This window comes from Leptosomus discolor, chromosome 2, assembly GCF_034619465.1.
Source record: "Leptosomus discolor isolate bLepDis1 chromosome 2, bLepDis1.hap2, whole genome shotgun sequence".
NCBI classification, from domain to species: Eukaryota; Metazoa; Chordata; class Aves; order Leptosomiformes; family Leptosomidae; genus Leptosomus; species Leptosomus discolor.
In genome coordinates, this window is record NC_141392.1 from 59934613 (window position 1) to 59953227 (window position 18615).

Below are 18615 nucleotides of genomic sequence, written 5' to 3' on the forward strand. Positions count from 1 at the left end.
GGCAGCAGTTGGCTGTAGCAAAGCTGGGAGCCGTAACAGGGATCAGAGGGGCAGAGGCAGTACAAGGGCACACCATTGCCAACAACCCTTCTGTCACCTCCTAGAGGGGATGCCAGGGTGGGGAGCGGTTGCAGGGCTGCTGCATAGCTGAGAGGCTGAAGCAGAGTTCCCAGAAGCCTTGTGCCTCTGCTGTTTCACAAGTGTTTCTGGAGCTGCCTCAGCACTGCTTTATACTTTACGCTGGCTCTCCCCCAGCCACATACTCTCACCTACGTTGTCAGCCATGCCTCCAGTGCCTGGCAAGGCACCCTCTCCCCTGCATACATCCCTTTTCCCCCTCCAGCTTGAGGGCTACGTTACAGATCACTCCTCAGTCCATATCCATCTCGCTAGGTTAAGGAGTGTCTACGTTCAGCCAATATACAGGGCTAAACTATAACAGTTGCTCTCTCACCCAACAACCTCTCACCAGCCAAGAAGGGGAAATAGGGAAAAGGAGAAGGGTCTCCTATGGGTTGAAGTGAAAACAGATTTAACGAAATAGCACTAATACCTGCAAAGGTATACAAAGTCATACTCAGACAAATGAATATGCAGCTGTCACAACCAACAGGAGAGCAGTCCTCAGGAGCAGGGAGAAGCCAGAGGAGCTGGAGGGACCCCAGCAGTAACCCCACAGGAGCTTTCCTTCCCCACTAAACCTTCCTCCTTTGTAATGAGCAGACATGGGATGGGCTACACCTGTAGCTAACTCAGGTCGGCTGCTCTGGCTGGCTTGAAACTGCTGATGGCTGCCTGGCATGGCTGGGCTGGGATTCTGTCCCAGACAAACCAGGACAGGAGGCTCCTTTCTCCCCCCTATTTTTTTTTCTTGTACTTCCATTTTGAAAGAAACGGTGTTAACTTACACACGTTAGTAGAAGTTGTGTCATACAGGCAGTATTGTCCTAGACAAAAGCAGTCCAACTGCTTTAGGAATGAGCTTTTTCATGGACTAATACAGTGTGCTGGCAAGCAGGGCAAAGTAATCCACCCTGAGCTTTGTGCTCGTATTTCTCCACATTGCATGCAAATAGACGCTCAGCAAAGCTGGGTCATGTGGAAGTGATACCAGAAGTATGAAGCGTTGTAGCCTGGTGGCATAGCACATACCAATACTAACCAAGAATGGGAACCTGAGTGCCCAAGTTCACTTGGAGGGCCGGCAAGAGGCAAGATACTCTGAGATTTAGGCTTGACCACATTACTCAGGTTAAAAGAGAAGTTTGTGGTAGAACCAGGACTTGAAGACAGGTTTGTTGTCTAATTCAGTGCTCTAACCACAGGTCTAGCCTTCCTTTCTGATGTAACTAGTTTTAGTTTTCCATGTACAGCTGCTTTTGACCTAGCTAAGTAATACACAGCCACTCTGTCTTCCATGTGGGTCCTGTGTAACTCACACAGTAACCTGTACTAATCTTGACTTGCCAAGTTGAGAGTTGGGATCAAATTCAGTTAGTTGTGTTGGGATTAAGCACCACAGAAAAAAAAAAGCATGAATAACCTATAGGAAACTTTCTCTTTCCTTCCTTCATTTAATTAAGCCTCCTATCCCAGACCCAAACAATATGAGAGATTTTGTCAGCTACCCAACAGCTGGTAATGAACGGCTTCACTGCACAATGAAGCGGACAGAAGATGACCCAGAGGTCGGTGGTCCATGTTACACTCTGTACCTGGAATACCTTGGAGGACTGGTGCCTATCCTGAAAGGACGTCGTATCAGCAAGTTACGGCCAGAGTTTGTCATCATGGATCCTAAAACAGATGGAAAAGCAGGTAGAATTGAATTGTTGTTCTGTATAAAAAATGATTTAGAAATCCTTTGATACTAAATCCTCAAGAGTTTTAAAAAAAATCTATATATGCAATGTGAAAGGTGACATCTGATTTTTTTTTTGATGCAAAGAAAATGTTTAGCGTGACCTAGGCTCAAGGCTCTGAAAGTATACCATGCTGTCTTCTGTTTTACAAAAGGGAACCTCTTATATTTTGAATAGTGGGGAATAGATTGCTAATTAGCAGGAAATACTCTTTAGTTTCAATTTTGAAGTTGATTGAATGCTTTTCACTCCTCTGAATCATGTTCACTTGAGTTTGAACCACTGGAAATTTTGAGTCTATACTAGGCAGGATGAAGAACAGTTTATTTTTTCTGCATAATTTTATCTCAGCTGCTGCTTATGGATCAGAATTATGCTTCTGATGGCTGATAGTTGTAATTGATACCAGTTTCTGAAGCAGGACTTACATTTTCTGGGGCCTGTCTTGATAGATGAAATCTATGGAAACAGCTTGATTTCCACTGTGATTGACAGCTGCAACTGCTCGGACTCCAGCGATATCGAACTGAGCGATGACTGGGCAGCAAAGAAATCTCCTAAAATCAGTCGAGCTAGCAAATCCCCCAAACTCCCCAGGTAAATAATCCCTTGGATATTTCTTCTCTTCTCTTCTCTTCTCTTCTCTTCTCTTCTCTTCTCTTCTCTTCTCTTCTCTTCTCTTCTCTTCTCTTCTCTTCTCTTCTCTTCTCTTCTCTTCTCTTCTCTTCTCTTCTCTTCTCTTCTCTTCTTTCAACACTGTATTGACACCTCATAAAATTAAAAGCAAACCCCTTTGGGCAGATAGGAGTCGTGTGGAGAGTGGGGTCCTCTACAGTGTACAGTTCTGGGGTGATATCGGAGATTGATGTTGAGGTGGATTTCGGGGAAGGTTCTGGAGCAAAAGGTAATGGGAAACAACAGAGCACCACTTCTCCCCAAGCAGTCTTGAAGAAAGATTTTATAAACTCTCCCACCACTGCCTCTGCCACATGTAAACTCTTGCCACCATAGGATATATTTTGTCCTTCAGACAATCCATGATTTTACCTCATCTGTGCTTGGAGTCCCTGATCTAGTTAAAGCCTTTATTTCCTCAGGGGTATTTTCAAATTCAGAAGTCCATGCATAGGTGGCATAGAACCTGGCATAGGTGGCACTGCTGCTGTGGTGACCTTGCAAAGGAACCTCAACAAGCAGATCCTCCTAAACACTGTGTTGACGACCTTCTGTAATGATATGCAAAATCAGCTTATTATTTGTCTGATTGCTTTCCTGGCGGCTCTTCATTGTGTTCATGATGTACATAGACAGAACCCTCTGCCTGCACAGTCTCACTGGTGTCTGTGATGCTTCTCAGAGGCACTGACATCTATCTGGCAGCTTCATGGGATTGAGGCCCTGATGCCTTCTAGCTGCAGCTGACACTCTTCCAAAAACCTTATGTTATGAGCTTGTCCTAGTATGAGGCAAAGCAAATACATCCCTTTACATGTGAACATAATGTGTGAAATACCAAAGTTTTAGTTTAGTAGTAGTTGACAAAAGAACCATCAGTTCCTGAGCCTAAAACTGAAATGGCACAGGAAAAACAGCTACCCTGCATCCTCGGTTCTCTAAGACCGTACTTTTGAAATGTAATTTTTGTTCATTGCTTGTTCTACCAATGAGCTTTTTCAGGTGCTTGATTTAGAAGCTGTAAGCTTTCTTAAATGAATCGCAGAGCATCCAGTCTGTGTTGCTGCAAGTGTGTCAGGCCTCATCTGTATCTTTAAATTTGACCCATAACTCTCCATCCTGTACACTCTACAGTCTTCATTAGTCACTAAGAGGACACCATACCAGTTGTTTTCGTTACATCTTTACATTCAAGGATATGAATTTTGTGCATTTTTGTATGCCTGTTGATGATTCTAATTATTGCTTTATGTGCAGAATCAACATAGAAGCTCGCAAATCTCCAAAGATGTCACGAGCTGCGCAGGAGATATCAAGATCACCAAGGTTACCGATAAGGAAACCTTCTATCGGTTCGCCAAGCCTAACCCGAAGAGAGTTTCCTTTAGAAGATATTACTCAGGTATTGTGTACATTGTTACCAGACCTGAGTCTTGAATGCATCTCCTTCCAGAAGCAGCAAGTTGTGATACAAATCCAGTGATCATCAATAAAATCTTTTCATTTCGTTATAGTAACTAAATGGAACAACTACAGAATTGCATCTTCCAGTTCAATTTTAATGTTTGAAAGTGTCAATGGAATATCAGGCATTGTTTGATAAATCCTGGCACCACTAACTTCTGTCAGTGTGAATCTTTGTGAGAGGTTTTATTGTCTCGTTTTTGTTGGCTGTTTGAAAATGTGTGTGAAAATGCTTCTTATTCTGTTCCTCAGGCTGTTCTAATGCCACCGTAGTTCTCTGCTTTGCTAGGAATTGCAGAGGTAAGGAGATGCTTGCTTGAGAGGGCCGCTTGTTCTCTGTTCCGTAGTTCAGAGAGTCTTAGAATAGTTGGGGTTGGAAGGGACCTTTACAGGCCATCTAGTCCAACCGCCCTGCAGTGAGGAGGGACATCTTCAACTAGATCAGGAACATGGAACAGCCTTAATTGAAGGAAGGCAAGGAATTAGCACTTTATGCTCTTTGTGGTGTTCATGACCTGTGGACAAATGAAACTTAGCAGGCTGTAGAACTGTCTGGGTTACATATTTTACTAATACCAGCCTGTGTTCATTTAAGTATGTTTTGTTTTGTTTCATTTCAGGGTTTTTTTTCTGCTCTGCCTTTTCACTTTTTCCTTTATATTGAAACATGTTGTATCACTTACATAGCAGCAGTAGATAGGACCAAAAGTGCTTTGAATAGGGCAGGAGACCAGAGGCTTAGATCCTACTCCTGATATTGACAGCATAGCTCTTGGCCTTTGAGAAAATCTCTTTGTTTTTCAGACCAAGATAATTTGATCACTATGTAAGCAGTGTTTTGGTAAGCTGCTTTGGAAGCTCCAGGAAAAATTCGTTTGTCATTATGAGTAATTGGTTTATGTCTCATTTATGGTTCTATAAAGTGATTTGTAAGCATAGAACCAAAGGGCAGGGTGTATTACTTTCTGAAATACAGAATAGCCGCGCTCTTGTCGTGCAGAAGCCAGCATCCGAAAGCAGACCTATTCTCACTAAGCAGCCATCATGTTGTTCAGTTCTTCAACAGCTTTAATCAGTCTGCGTGGCTGAACACCTTTCTGATGGTGTTCAGATATCAAAATGAGACTTCTTAATGACTGGGTATAACAGTTGCTACATAGGCACATTAGGCTGTTTCAATAAAGTAGAAACAAGAGAAGCTGAAATTGTAATAGCTTGATTGCTCTGCAGTTTTTTATTAGAGCTTGATATGGAGTTTATTAGGTGAAAATGATCTTGTTTTTGCTTTGCAGCACAACTACCTTGCTCAGGTCACGTCTAATATCTGGGGAACCAAATTTAAAATCGTGGGTTTGGCTGCTTTCCTACCAACTAACCTTGGTGCAGGTAAAAGTAAATTCTTTTGATTTTTTACGTGTCAGACTCCTTCTAACAAACAACAAACTTATGCCATGGGATTCTTTTTAAGTGATCAAAAGGCTTCTTTCACAAAGTAGTTATTTTCTGTGGACAGCAAGGGATTAGATTTTGCAAAATTCACTGTAACTAAAAGAGATTAAAATCTATAAATACAACAGTGAGATGATAAATAAAATGTTAAAAGTCTCAGTTGTAATAAAAAGATTAATTAGCAGTCAAACCTGGACCTTTATTTTTACAGTTTATTTGAACAAAACCTGAACAAAATTTTTGCAAGAAGACTATAAAATTAATAGGTTTTAAGTTGCTGTAATAGAAATATTTTTTAAGTAATATTTTTATAGTAATTTATACTAATTATACCAAAACAATGTTACAAAAACTCTTACAGAATCATGCTCAAGATTCTTGAAGTCAGTGCATAGCCATATCATATGGATGCTGGAGTGTCAGTAAATTGGTAGCCTTCATTAAAAGTAGCAGTTGTCTAGACTCTTGACCTTTTTCTGGGTAGGCCAGTTCTACCTAGATACTCCTGTTGAAAAGAAGGTGGCTCAGTAAAGAACAGGGTACCACCTTGCAGAAGTCAGCTCTGAACTGAGATATTAATGCAAGTATAGGAGTTTTAAGAGCTCTTTGGAAAACTTTTTTTTTCCTGTATTGGATATATAGTTAGGTCAGGACTACGTAATGATGCCCTGGATGCAGAATTAGTTAAATAGATACCATTTGTGGCCATACTGACTACTGTCAGACAAGAGATGGAGTCCCAGCTACTGGGGAGAGGACCTTCTTTGGCCCAGCCTCCAGGCAAAGGTTGTTCTCTCAGCATGTTGTCACCTCGGGGACAACCAGTGCTACCACTATAGGGCTGTGGCACCTTCTACTTAATAAAGTGTTATGGAAACCCCCAGGTTTCTTCCAGCCACTTTTTTTTTTTTCCAAGTAATTTATGACTTTCTGACATCTGCATTTGCAATGATTGTTAAAAGCTAGTGTAAGAATGACCCTACTGGGTCAGACTAGAGGTCGTTCTAATTCTGACATTGTCAGTGGCAGATAGGTAGGGAAGTATATAAGCATAGAATAAGTGTATAATGATACTTCCTTCAAATATTCTCCCAGTCTCCAATGGTTTGAGTCCCAGGGACTTCCTGAGACAGGAGTGGTTTCTTTTTATGTAGTAACTCTCAACAGATTTCCTTCCTGAGAGCTTTTCCATTTTCCCCTAAACTCATGTAAGTTAGTAGCGTCCTGTGGTGAAGAGTTCCAAAAGTAGAATGGAAAAATTATTTTCCATCTGTAAAAATAGATGTGAATACAAGATGAAGTAATTAATTATTTCTACAGATTATTTAACTACAGAGATGCTGCTTCTATTTAAAGAGATAGCTGAAAGTAGCGATCTCTTTTATCCTGTTTATGCAAAGTGTTACATAGTGATTTGGCTAAGAATGGCCCATACGTGGATTTGTTCATTAATACATTGAATAAAAATAGTCATAACCCTTCTGTCTGCTTTGAATTGACTCTTTCTTAGCTTGAGATGCTCTTTCTGTAACAGATATTTTTTAATTTCTTGTTATACTCTTTTCTGCAGTAATATATAAAACCAGTTTGCTGCATCTACAGCCCAGGCAGATGACAATATATCTCCCAGAAGTGCGGAAGATTTCAATGGACTACATTAACCTGCCTGTCTTTAATCCAAATGTTTTCAGTGAAGATGAAGATGATTTACCAGGTAAGGAGGAGCTGGAGGTCTGCCATGTTATGGGTTAAGTGAGATGGAGGACAGATCACTTGGGTCACTATCCCCCTCTGGGAAACACAAATCAGAATCCCTTAGTCTGATGGGGTCCTGTAGAAATGAATTAGAATAAGGCTAAAATGTATTACAGACATTGTTTTCTAAAATATGTGGAAAATACAATCCTCATAGAGCTGCTGAGTTTCAAGTTAATTAGAAAATTGATCACCGTCTATTTAGTTCGCTAAGAATCCTCCACAGACCGAAGCCTTGCATTCTGCATCTTTGTAGGACAGAACTGTAATGTGTTGGAAGCCCAAAAAGGTCATTCTTGTGACCTGATGGCAGCAAAGCACAGCCTGCTGACAGGAGCTTGGGTTGGAGGGCAGGTTCCCTTAACACTCAGCCATCCTTTGAGAAGTGATAAATGCCGATTTGGATTTTTATCAACACCAAGTCTTACAGAGAGGCTAAAATAGTAAAGTAGTCTATAAAGAAGGGGGATCAGGAAGAATTTCTCATTTCACTGAGATATAAGGTAGCAGAAGATTCAAGCAGCACAGGGAAGGCTTGGGTGCAGGTGTTGTGAGTGTGGCAGGTAAAGGCACTGGAAGTACTCAGGACCTCCTCCAATCAAAAAAAAAAAATCATGCCAATAAAATTAATGAATAATAGACAAGAAGGTAAATTAATACATTTTCAGAATTTTCACATCAGTGAGGTATTCCTGTTGCCAGGTCACAGGTTTTTAGAACTACAGGAGTGCCCGTCATGCCAGTACCCTTTAAGGAGGAAGGAGTGTGAGCATTGAAGAGCAATTAAAGGCTTGTGCTAGAGTCTGTTGAAATAAATGCAAATCCTGCCATTATTTCAGACCAAGGTTTTGACTGCTGAAAGCACCAAAGCTTGTATCTGAGCCAAGCTTCAGAGTAGTCCTCTGGACTTCTAAAAAAATACTCATGTGCTTAAAATGAAGCCCATTCTTTTACAGTTTGGGGCTTGGCTTGCTTAATTTATGTCTACGTGATATTCACCTGTAGGATCTGAAAAAAATAATAGAGACATTGACGATCATATATATATTATGCACAGGAAGCACACTCAACGTTTTCTGTTATGAAACACGGTCCAAACTGACAGAAAGTAATAAAAAAATTAGAAAAAAAAAAGTTAATATTAAGTTTTCACATCCCTTCCTGAAAATTGGATTAGATCTGCAATATCAATTCCTTTTATATTATTAAAAGAGCTGAAATGGTACTCAGAATTGCAGGTTGGTGAACACCACATAAATGTAAGGAAAATTGTTAAAGAGTTTTGTTACAGCTCTTTGAGGCTACTAAAAAGAGTCATACTACCCTGTCCTCCGTAACAGTCTTCCTCTTCTTGTCCACTTTTTTCATTCTAGTTTCTTCTGAAAATTCATTTCTAACTTAGCAAATGGAGGCTACTTGAATCTTCAAAAACATTTTGGGGGATATCCTTTCTTAAAGCCTACATATAAAGGAAAAAAGTGCCATACACTAATGGGAAAAAGTATTGCAGTGTAAATAATGATTACATGATTGATCAAAAAAATCATAGTAGAAAGCTGCTCTTGGGCAATGGAAGGTTAATAATGAGGTACTCTTGGGACAGGTGGGTTTTTTGTGTAGTCAGTAAAGATTTGACAAGGCAAATGAACAGTGAATTGATTTAACTTGAAAAATATGCAAACAAGTCAATTAAAAAACATTGGAGAAATGAAAAAACATTGGATTTAAACACTGCAGGTTATTAAGCAACACCACGACAAATGAGATTTTGTTTGATAAGGCACTTAATAGCCATGACAGCAACATTCTGGGTTGCTCAAGCCAAGCTAACAATTAAACCTCAGGCTCTGGCAGATAAATTGCTAACCTGCAGGCATCAGGATGGAAGCACGACCTGCCAGCCGAGCACAAAAGCACACTGCCTTAGGGTCAGTTACGTTTAGCTGTCGGTCTTCTAAGGGAACGAACAGAGCTACCATCAAAATTTGCCAGCATAGCCACAGACCTGTCTGTACACGCACCACATTCAAGACTGATGCTGATAAAAGCCTAATGCTGCCGAAAATGTAATTATAGGGCATAGGGAGATGACTAGAATTTTAATTACAAATTAATTAGGAACTGGGCAGCGGATGGAGGAGTCCTGACTAATCGATCTCTTGCCTGATCTGGTCTTGCAAATCAGAGGACTCCACAGAATTTGGCACACGTAAATGATCCTGGATATAACTCTAGGATCCTGGATATTACTCTAGTCTCTTTTCCTCCCATAAACCTGCTCATGCAACTCACTTACTGTTTTCCACTTTTAAGAAAACTAATAAAGAATCTGGAAGGTTCTTCGGGGTTTTAATACAGCATTTGCTGTTTCCCCTCATTATTATATTTTGTTCCTTCTTATCTTGACTTTTGCACCTGTACTTTGTTCCAGTGTCCTCATTTCTCTGCCACACTCCAGCTTTTCAGTGGTAGTTCCTGTTGGAACCACTCTCACCACATTTTGCAAAAGGAATTGCAAGCAATTGAGCAAGCTCCATGCTTCTGCTTAAAATCATAACTGCTTCTTGCTTTACTGTCCCTTGTTCACCACCACCACGTGTGGGAAACTTTTCCTATATACTTTTGCTTCTTTTCACATTTCTGATTGCAGCCTGGCCCAACATTGATGCTGAAATTGCCCTGACTACAGTACCCACCTCTTGAATCTTTTTGGCTTCCCATCTATTTCCTCACATATTCCCCTTATGTTTCCTGTCTGGCTTCTCATCTATTTCTTCACATCTTTCCTTACAAATCTTCTTTCAAGAACTTTTGTAAGTTTTGTATTTCATTCCATCATATTCCTCTCTTTCTTTGTTTCATCTTCCTTCTTTTTTGCCTTACTGGTTGCTTTGTCACCTGCTATACCCAAGAGATAATAATCCTTCCCTTTTCCCAACTGTTGTCTGTATTCTCCATTTTTCCTAAGCTCATTCAGTCTGGGGACATTATACTAGATACTATACAGTGCCTTCAGTGCCGGTCTTCCACTTTCTTTTTCTTTTCCTTTTCCTTCACTTCCTTTTTTTTTTTTATGATGACAACAAACATCCAAGTCAAAACTCATAACTGTTGTCAGATCAGGGCAGGCTTGAGGGGCATCATTTCATCTACCACCTGAAGCTTGGTTCAGCATGGCACAGTGACACCTGACTGGCTCTAGGGGGAGTCTGCCTGGGCCAGCGGAGACTTTTTTTGTGCCTCACCATCAGGTAGCAGCAGCCCTAGAGGAAGCCAGGAGGCCATGTTAGTGGTCCTAGGACTAGGAGCAAAGAAGAGGTGGCAGCAGCCACAGATCTGTGAGTGGATTTTCCTTTCTGTTGTTTGTTGGTGTACTTACTATCAAAAAACTTCCCTGAAAACTAGTGAGTTCTGATTCAGCAAAACTTTCATGATTTGAGTAGGGGTGGTTAAAATTGGCTGATAAATGAATGGTAATTCAGACCCATCGGGTAAACAACTTGTTCTGTGAAAGTCCATGGCAATCATAGTGTAAACTGAAAGCAAGCTCGGAACTTTACCTCTGAAGCATCACTCCCAAGAAGTTACTTTAAAGTTGACCACCAGCTGTTACAATGGGAATCAGCGGAGACAGGCTGGCTTACTTGTTCAAACTAAGGTCTGGGCCATTGATTTTGGGATCCAATAGTCCATCCAAATGCAGCAGAGCGCTTAAGCAAGTACCTAAAGATAGCAGCTAGTTTAAAAAGTCAAAGGTAAAGTGGAATGGCAAAGTACAAAAGACGTGCAGTGGTTTTTTTCTTCTAACTAGCTTTAAAAAAGAATTCCCCCCCCCAGTTTCAGAATTTTATGTCAATGCTGCCATGAAGTTTTCCCGGTAAACACATTTTAGTGACCCCTATGTCTTCCACAAGTGCTGAAGGAAACACAAAAACATATGAAACCCTGCTTCAGTGAAATTCCCTATTTTAGTGCCTGTTACCCAACCGCTGCGGTCAGCAAAGGCTCGCGGCCCCTCACCCTTCGGGGCCCGGGCGGCCCAGCAGCACAGGCCTCGCGATCGTGTGCGAGCGCGTGGCCCCTGGGGCAGAGGAGGCCGGGGCGGCGGGTGACACGCTGTGTTGTTCGTTGCAGTGCCCGGCGCCCCCGGTGCCCCCGCCAGCAGCCCGCCGTGCACCGTCAACATCCCCATCGCCCCCATCCACAGCTCGGCCCAGGCCATGTCGCCCACGCAGAGCATCGGCCTGGTCCAGTCGCTGCTGGCCAATCAGAACGTGCAGCTGGACGTGCTGGCCAATCCGCCGGCGGAAGCAGGAGGTGAGGGGGCGGGGCCCTTCCCGGGGGCGCCAGGCCGCTTTCCGGGCCCTGGGGCGGGGGCGCTGGCCGGGGGGGAGCTGGGCCGCGCTGCCCCCGCGCCCCCCGCCCTCGCCCCGCCGCCCCCCGCGCCCCCCGCTATCGCCCTGGCCGACCTGCGGGATCATGGCGACCGCGAGCATGAGCCCCCGCCCAAGGCCAAGGCCCCACGCCCAGGGCCATCGCTGGTGGAAGGGGACGCCGTCGTCTTTGGGGCCGTTCAGGAGCTGCAGCTGAACAAGATGAACCCCCCGCCACCCTACCCCGGCACCATCCCCGCTGCCCCGACTGCTGCCCTGCCACCCCCGCCTGGCCCCCCGCAGCCGCCCCTCGACCTCTGCCTGAAAAAGGGGGAGTTCTCCCTCTACCCAGCGGGGCACTACCAGACACCCCTAGGGTACGAGAGGATAACAACATTTGACAGCAGCGGGAACGTAGAGGAGGTGTGCCGGCCTCGCACCAGGATGCTCTGCGCCCAGAGCACCTACACCCTGCCGGGGCCCGGCAGCTCCGCCACCTTGCGCATCACCGCCGCTGAGAAGAAGATGCAGCAGCCCTGCGCCAGCGCCACCCTGAACCGGCTCACGGTCCCCCGTTACTCCATCCCAACTGGGGACCCGCCACCCTACCCCGACATCGCCAGCCAGCTGTCCCAGGGCAGAAGCATCACGCAGAGGCTGGACAACAGTATCATTCATGCGACTCTGCGGAGGAACAGCAGAGAGGCAGCCCTGAAAATGGCTCAGCTGGTGGATGGTCAGAGAGCCACCTTGCAACTTCCCCCGAAAGCCAAGAGCAGCGTTGTGACGGCACAGTACCAGCAGAGAGTACCCACCGCCTTGTACACTTGCAGCCAGTGCAGCAGCGGCGGCAGCAACACGACCGCTGGTGGTGTGGGCAACATCGCTAATGCCAACGCTAGTAGCAGCACTTCTAGTATTGGTGGCATGAGACCTGATCTGAGCACGGGGAGTGGCTCCCAGCACAGCTCTGTCATCGCTCACTCTGTCAGTACTTCGCCTCTGGCCTCCCAGTCCTCCTACAGCTTGCTGAGCCCGCCTGACAATTCCCGTGACCGAGCGGATTACATCAACTCCGCCTTCACGGAAGATGAGGCCCTTTCTCAGCACTGCCCGGTGGAGAAATCAATACGGCACGTACCTGTGTCCTTGACGGAGGCTGCCCTCACTGTAAAACGTCCACCGCCGTACCAGTGGGACCCTATGGTGAGTGAAGAGATATGGGTTCCTCAGGAAAGGACATCTCAGAGCTCAGTGCCCAACCCTCTAAAACCTACTCCTCTCATCATCGGTCAAACTCAACATCTGGATATGTCTCGAGTGCCGTTCGTTTCCCCCAAGTCTCCAACCAGTCCCACTGCCACTTTCCAGACGAGTTACGGGGTTGGAGTACCTTACCCAGGAAGCTACAGTGCCCCTCCCCTTCAGGGAATGCAGCCCCCCTGCTCCCCCAAAGAAGCTCTGGCCCCAACGCAGTTTGCACAGCAGGAGCCCACAGTTGTGCTTCAGCCAGGTTATCCATCCAACCTCTCCTATTGCCCTTTGCCACCCATGTACCCGGGAAGCAGCGCCTGCTCTAGTTTACAGCTGCCACCAATCGCCTTGCACCCATGGAGCTCCTACAGCGCCTGCCCACCTGTACAGAACCCCCAGGGCACCTTGCCCCCCAAGCCACTCCTCGTGGTGGAGAAGCCAGTGATGTCTCCCCCACCAGCAGAGCTGCAGGGCCACATGGGCACAGAGGTAATGGTAGAGACAGCAGACACCTTCCAGGAGGTCCTCTCCTTAACGGAAAGCCCTGTTCCTCAAAGGACGGACAAATTCGGCAAGAAGAGCCGGAAGCGCCTGGACAGTCGAGCCGAGGAAGGAAACGTGCAGGCTATCACCGAGGGCAAGGTTAAAAAGGAGGCAAGGACGCTGACTGACTTCAATTCGCTAATATCCAGCCCTCGGCTGGGGAGGGAGAAGAAGAAGGTCAAGAGCCAGAAAGACCAGCTGAAATCCAAGAAGCTAAACAAGACGAACGAGTTTCAGGACAGTTCGGAGAGCGAGCCAGAGCTTTTTATCAGTGGGGATGAACTGATGAACCAGAGCCAGGGTAGCAAAAAGGGTTGGAAAACCAAAAGGAGTTTGAGGACAGCCAGTGAGCTGGACGAATTCAAGTGCCGGAAGGCCAGCGAGAAGGAGGACGGAAGGCTGGGGAGCCAGGGCTTTGTGTACGTGATGGCCAACAAGCAGCCGCTGTGGAACGAGGCGACGCAAGTCTACCAGCTGGACTTCGGAGGGCGGGTGACCCAGGAGTCCGCAAAAAACTTCCAGATTGAGCTGGAAGGACGACAGGTAGGAGGGGGTGGCACACATGGGCCGGGGTGGGGGACATGCCGGGGTGGGAAAGCCATGCCAGAAATAAGGTCTGCCTCTCACGTGGCGAAGTGCCTTCTGCTTGAGTTAGCTGCTCCGTGAAAAAAAGCTTTGCCACATGGTTGATAAAAAACAGCCGTCAGAGGTCTAGATTCAGAGTGGAGGGTGAAGTTCAGTTGTAAAATAAATGTACAAAATGTTTGGTCTTACTGTAGTCAGATGTGAGAATAAGGGCCTTCTTTATTCTCTCTGGCTCTCACTGCTGAAGGTAGATGGGTTTTGTAATAACTCCCCAGCGGTAGCTGCATTTGCTGTCGCTGGTGGATGGCAGCTAGCTGAGTGAACACTGCTCCCTTCTTGTGATGCTCACAAAGGTTAGCCAGTCAGCAGCTAGCTAAAGCAGAGGTGGTGGACGGGCAGTTAGGTTCCTTCCATGCCAAAATTTCCCCTTGTGGGTTACCAGGCCTCTGGGGCTGGTGCTTAATGCTAGAGGAGGGAGGCACTGACCCTCCCCAGAACAAAGTGCTCCTGGGCCACTTCTGAACTGACCATGGGTAGAGGGGTCTGTGGGTAGTTCAAAAAATCAAAACATTTAATTTTACGCTCTCTCACCCTTGGCCCAAGTGAGATGTTGCTACAGGCTTTTTAGTGGTACGAATCAGCAGGACACCGGACTGAGACTCAGGAGACATGTACTTATTTCCTTGTCCAGCTGTCACATCTCTGTAAGTCACTTTATTGAAGACATCAAGGCTTTCAACTCCCTCTGATTTAACTTGGGAGTTAGCTGTCTTAAATATCCAACGTGCATGACCAGTGGTAGTCCCTTGGTTTTGTTTGTCTGTAACAACAGCTCATTAAAAAGGCAGTGATCAGAGCCATTTATACTCCTTTCTTCTTCAGTTAAATGGCAGTGGATATGTGCCTGTGGGCAGCTGTGCAAAGTTACCCAGCTGCGGATTTTGTTGGTGGAGGGACAAAGCCTGACTCGGCTTGCACAGACAGCCTCCATCCTAGCTCTAGGATCTTCACTGTTGAACAAATACAATCTGGGCTTCTGACAATGCGAATGAAAAAGCAGTAATAATAGGCCAGACTTCAAATATTCCCTGTGGAAGAACAACAAACTACCTGACTAGCCTTGCTTTACATTTCAAACAGCTCCCACTGCCCCTTTGCTAATTCATTCTCAGCGTAATTACGTGCTAGTGAAGTTTATGCAAAGGAAAACAGAACTGGGGAGAACATGCAGCTTACCGGCTGTGATGTGCTGAGTCAGGAGATTGGTTTATTCCCCTTCCCTGAAAGCTCCTTTCTTTGAAAACAAGACAGGCTGATGATAGGATCTCTCCAAGGGAGAGGGCGGTATTTTCCTGCAGGAAGCATGATGCCGGTATAACCCACATCTGCTGAAGTAATTGGAAACAATTATTTACACCAATGCTGCATACAGTCTAGCATGTTTTAAAGAGTTTACTCTGTAGAGTCAAATACTGCAGTCAAATACTCTATATGGACTAATAGTACGGTGCTCTAACTCTTCTTTGGCATCATATTCCATCCTGTGAGTAGCCCCATTCATATTAGCTCAGGAGGTGAGGTGTTCGTACAAAGGAACAAAAACATTTCCCTTTTATTCTTCTCTGGTTCCTTTTCTGTGGTTCACTTTTTTTGACCTTGTTCTCTTTTTCCTTCCCTTCTCCTCTTCCCCTGCTTCCCAGGTGATGCAGTTTGGAAGGATTGATGGCAATGCTTACATTTTGGACTTTCAGTATCCATTTTCTGCAGTGCAAGCCTTTGCTGTTGCTCTGGCTAATGTGACTCAACGCCTCAAATGAACAAGCAGAGACTGGAGAGAGAGGAAAATGTTAACCTTCTCAGAAAGTCCAAACCGGAAAATGTCAGGGCAGCCTGCTTTGGGTGTGCAGAGGTGCCTGGGAGCGAAGAAGGCAGTAAAACTGGAAACGTCTCTTGGTGCCCAGCAGAAGGGCATTAACTCTAATCAGTCATGGGGTGGAGGGTGGGGGGCTGTTTTCTGTTTTGTTTGTTCGTTTGTTTGTTTTCAGGTGTTTTGTTTTTTTTTTTTTTCTTTTTAAGCATTGTGCTGGGTTTCAGAAAGAGCGAAGGGTTGAGAGCCATTCAGTGTTACGTGGAGAAGTGTGACTTTTGGCTTGTTGTGGTGGTTCTGCCGTGTTTGCTACAGTAGCTGATGTAAGCTCATTGGGGGACTAAAAAAGACTGCTGTTTTTGATAGACTGCCTTATATCATGCTGTTCTTTTTAAAACAGGGAACATAACTTTTTTTCTGGTCCAGTTTGTACTCCTCCTCCTCCTCCTCCTCCTTCTCTACTACCACTACATCAGTGATAGCAGCAAAAAAAGAAGAAAAAAAAAAAAGAAGCTATAATACTTGAAGACACGTGTTTCTTCTCTGATCTCTGATAATAACTGAGCACCACAAGTTCCAAGGAGGCTTATGTAGGTCAATGTTTAATTTATAAATAATGATGTATTATTCAAAAGAGAAACAATTGCTACCAATGGGTGGTTTAAAACCCCACTGTATCAAAGAAGTTGATGTCTGCTTGTTTTGTGTGCTGTTATTGGGGATAAACATCTTTCAGTAGGTGACAGAAGATAGAGGAGGAAATAATTACGAGCTTTGCTTCTTTTGTTATTGGGGATAAACATCTAACAGTAGGTGATAGAAAATAGGGGAGGAAATAATCATGAGCGTTGCTTCTTTGCTCATATTGCTCAGCAGTATTCTCTGATTTGGCCTGTAGTTGGGAGAGGTACAGTGTGACCAGATGTACCTCTGAGGCCACACCTGCCCATGCTCCTCACTTAAATGTGTTTACACTTTATAAACAAAGTCTTTTGAGTGAATGAGAAGGCCCAGAGTATTCAGTCTTCTTAGCAATCGGTATGAATCAAGTTCTACAACAGTATATCAGTGCTTGAATTAGGAAGGAGACAGGAGCAAGTCATTACAAGAAGCAATTTCATCAGGAAAGCAATTTCATTACAGGAAACAACATCATGGCTGGCTGGAGAACAAATGAGTTGAAAGAGGAAGGAAAAATCGGACAGAATCATCCCTTTTATCATCTTGCTACTTGAGTAGTCTTTGTGACTGTGGTTTGAGAATATGATGCTCCAGCTAACAGCAGGAAGCCAAAGTTTACATGGAGTGTTACAGAGGAAGGCTTAATAACCGTAGCATGACTCTGCAGTTCTTTCTGGTGGACATGCAGACCTGTTGAGCATTTCAGAAGGGTTGCTCGCACAGAACAGTTTCTGTGTTGTCTGTGTGTTGTGCACATATTTATTTGCTTTCTCTCTTTCCTCCTTGCCTACATTTTGCTACGGAATATGTTTTGATACAGAAGTAGTTTCCCCAGTAATACACAAAACCATTCATGTAATTATTTGGACATAAGATTACAAAACATAACTGCAGATTTCCTTCAGAAATTACTCTTTTGAAGTGAAAGGCACACTGAGAAAGGTATGTTGGTTGAGGTGTCAATGGCTGCTTTGTCTTTGTCTTTCATCCACAGTTTAACTTCTTACTTGAAAAACCCGGTATAACTTAAGATAAATAGGCGTAATTTTCTCTTTGCTTTTCTTAAATCCTAATAGTAGGGCAGGTGTGTGTTGCATTTGATTCATTGTAGAGGAACATATCACATAAAATAAGACCCTGCTGTAGTAGAAGTTACCAACATGCAGCGAGCTTGTAACTTCTGCTCTGCTTGAGGCATCTAGAGGTGTACAGCACAGAGGGAGGAGTAATGCCAGTCAGAGAGGAGTTTCAGAGGGTTGCCAAGGGAGGTGACGAGGCAGATCATCCACCAGTGATGTACTGCAGAATAAGTCCAGGAAAAACCAACTGCTAGATGGTTTCCTTGGAGAGAGGAAGCAGAGGTAGGAAGGAAGGAGGGAAGAAGTAGATGGTACCATGCCTGTATCATCCCAAAGCTAAACAGCTTCTGCTTGTGTGTGGGAGTGGTCAGGTACCACATTCCCCTTGGCATCTAGCAGGTTGTTGTTTGCTTTAATTAATGAATTTTGTTGAATTTCCATCCGTTGTCTGGGCCCATTTGTATTCTTTCTCACATGCATGATTTATTCAGCAGTTTGAGTGCCTGTATGTATAATGTGTGTAGAACAGAGGAACCGAAATGGGTGTGGTTCTGGTCCCTTTAAAATCAGTGGAAGTGTTTCCCTTGGATTTTTGTGGAGGAAGCACTATTAAGCCCTTTGGCTATATTGAGTACACGCTGTACAAACAATAGGCTGAATTCTCAGTCCACTGATTCCGATACACGAGGAGAAAAGTTGGCTGCTGAGAGTCCCCACCCGCTCTAAGGTCTGTGCTAACCAGTCACATTAGAGTGTAACAGGCACACAGTGGACACCGTAAGAGAAGACACATACCATGGCCTTGCTTGCTGAGGGAAGGGCCACTCAGTCACACATTAGAAATCTTCAGCTGGAAGAAACATCACCTGTGCTTTTAAGCCAAAATTGTTAGTATATGGGAACAACATGAATGTTTTTTTCTGAACAAAATCTAATCTAAATAGAAGGACTTCTGCATGCAGTTTCTTTAACCTTCCAAGGAGCAGTATTCCTCTTCACTTCGTTCATTGCTAAATTTTTGCAGTTGT

At 44.6% G+C, this 18615-nt stretch overlaps 1 protein-coding gene across 3 annotated transcripts in view; it reads left to right on the top strand.

The window, feature by feature from the left end:
- Positions 1-15777, top strand: part of TULP4 (TUB like protein 4) — a 133557-nt gene extending 117780 nt beyond the window's left edge. The window contains exons 8-15 of one of the 3 annotated variants that reach the window (XM_086461149.1): positions 1584-1818; positions 2315-2459; positions 3795-3939; positions 5294-5387; positions 7021-7164; positions 11340-12451; positions 12542-13918; positions 15661-15777. In XM_086461149.1, coding sequence (XP_086317275.1) covers positions 1584-1818; positions 2315-2459; positions 3795-3939; positions 5294-5387; positions 7021-7164; positions 11340-12451; positions 12542-13918; positions 15661-15777 — 3369 coding nt within the window. Of the gene's footprint in view, positions 1-1583; positions 1819-2314; positions 2460-3794; positions 3940-5293; positions 5388-7020; positions 7165-11339; positions 13919-15660 lie in introns of all 3 variants that reach the window. The other 2 variants (XM_086461150.1, XM_086461148.1) reach the window with 2 other exon arrangements.
- The last annotated feature ends 2838 nt before the right edge of the window (positions 15778-18615 follow it).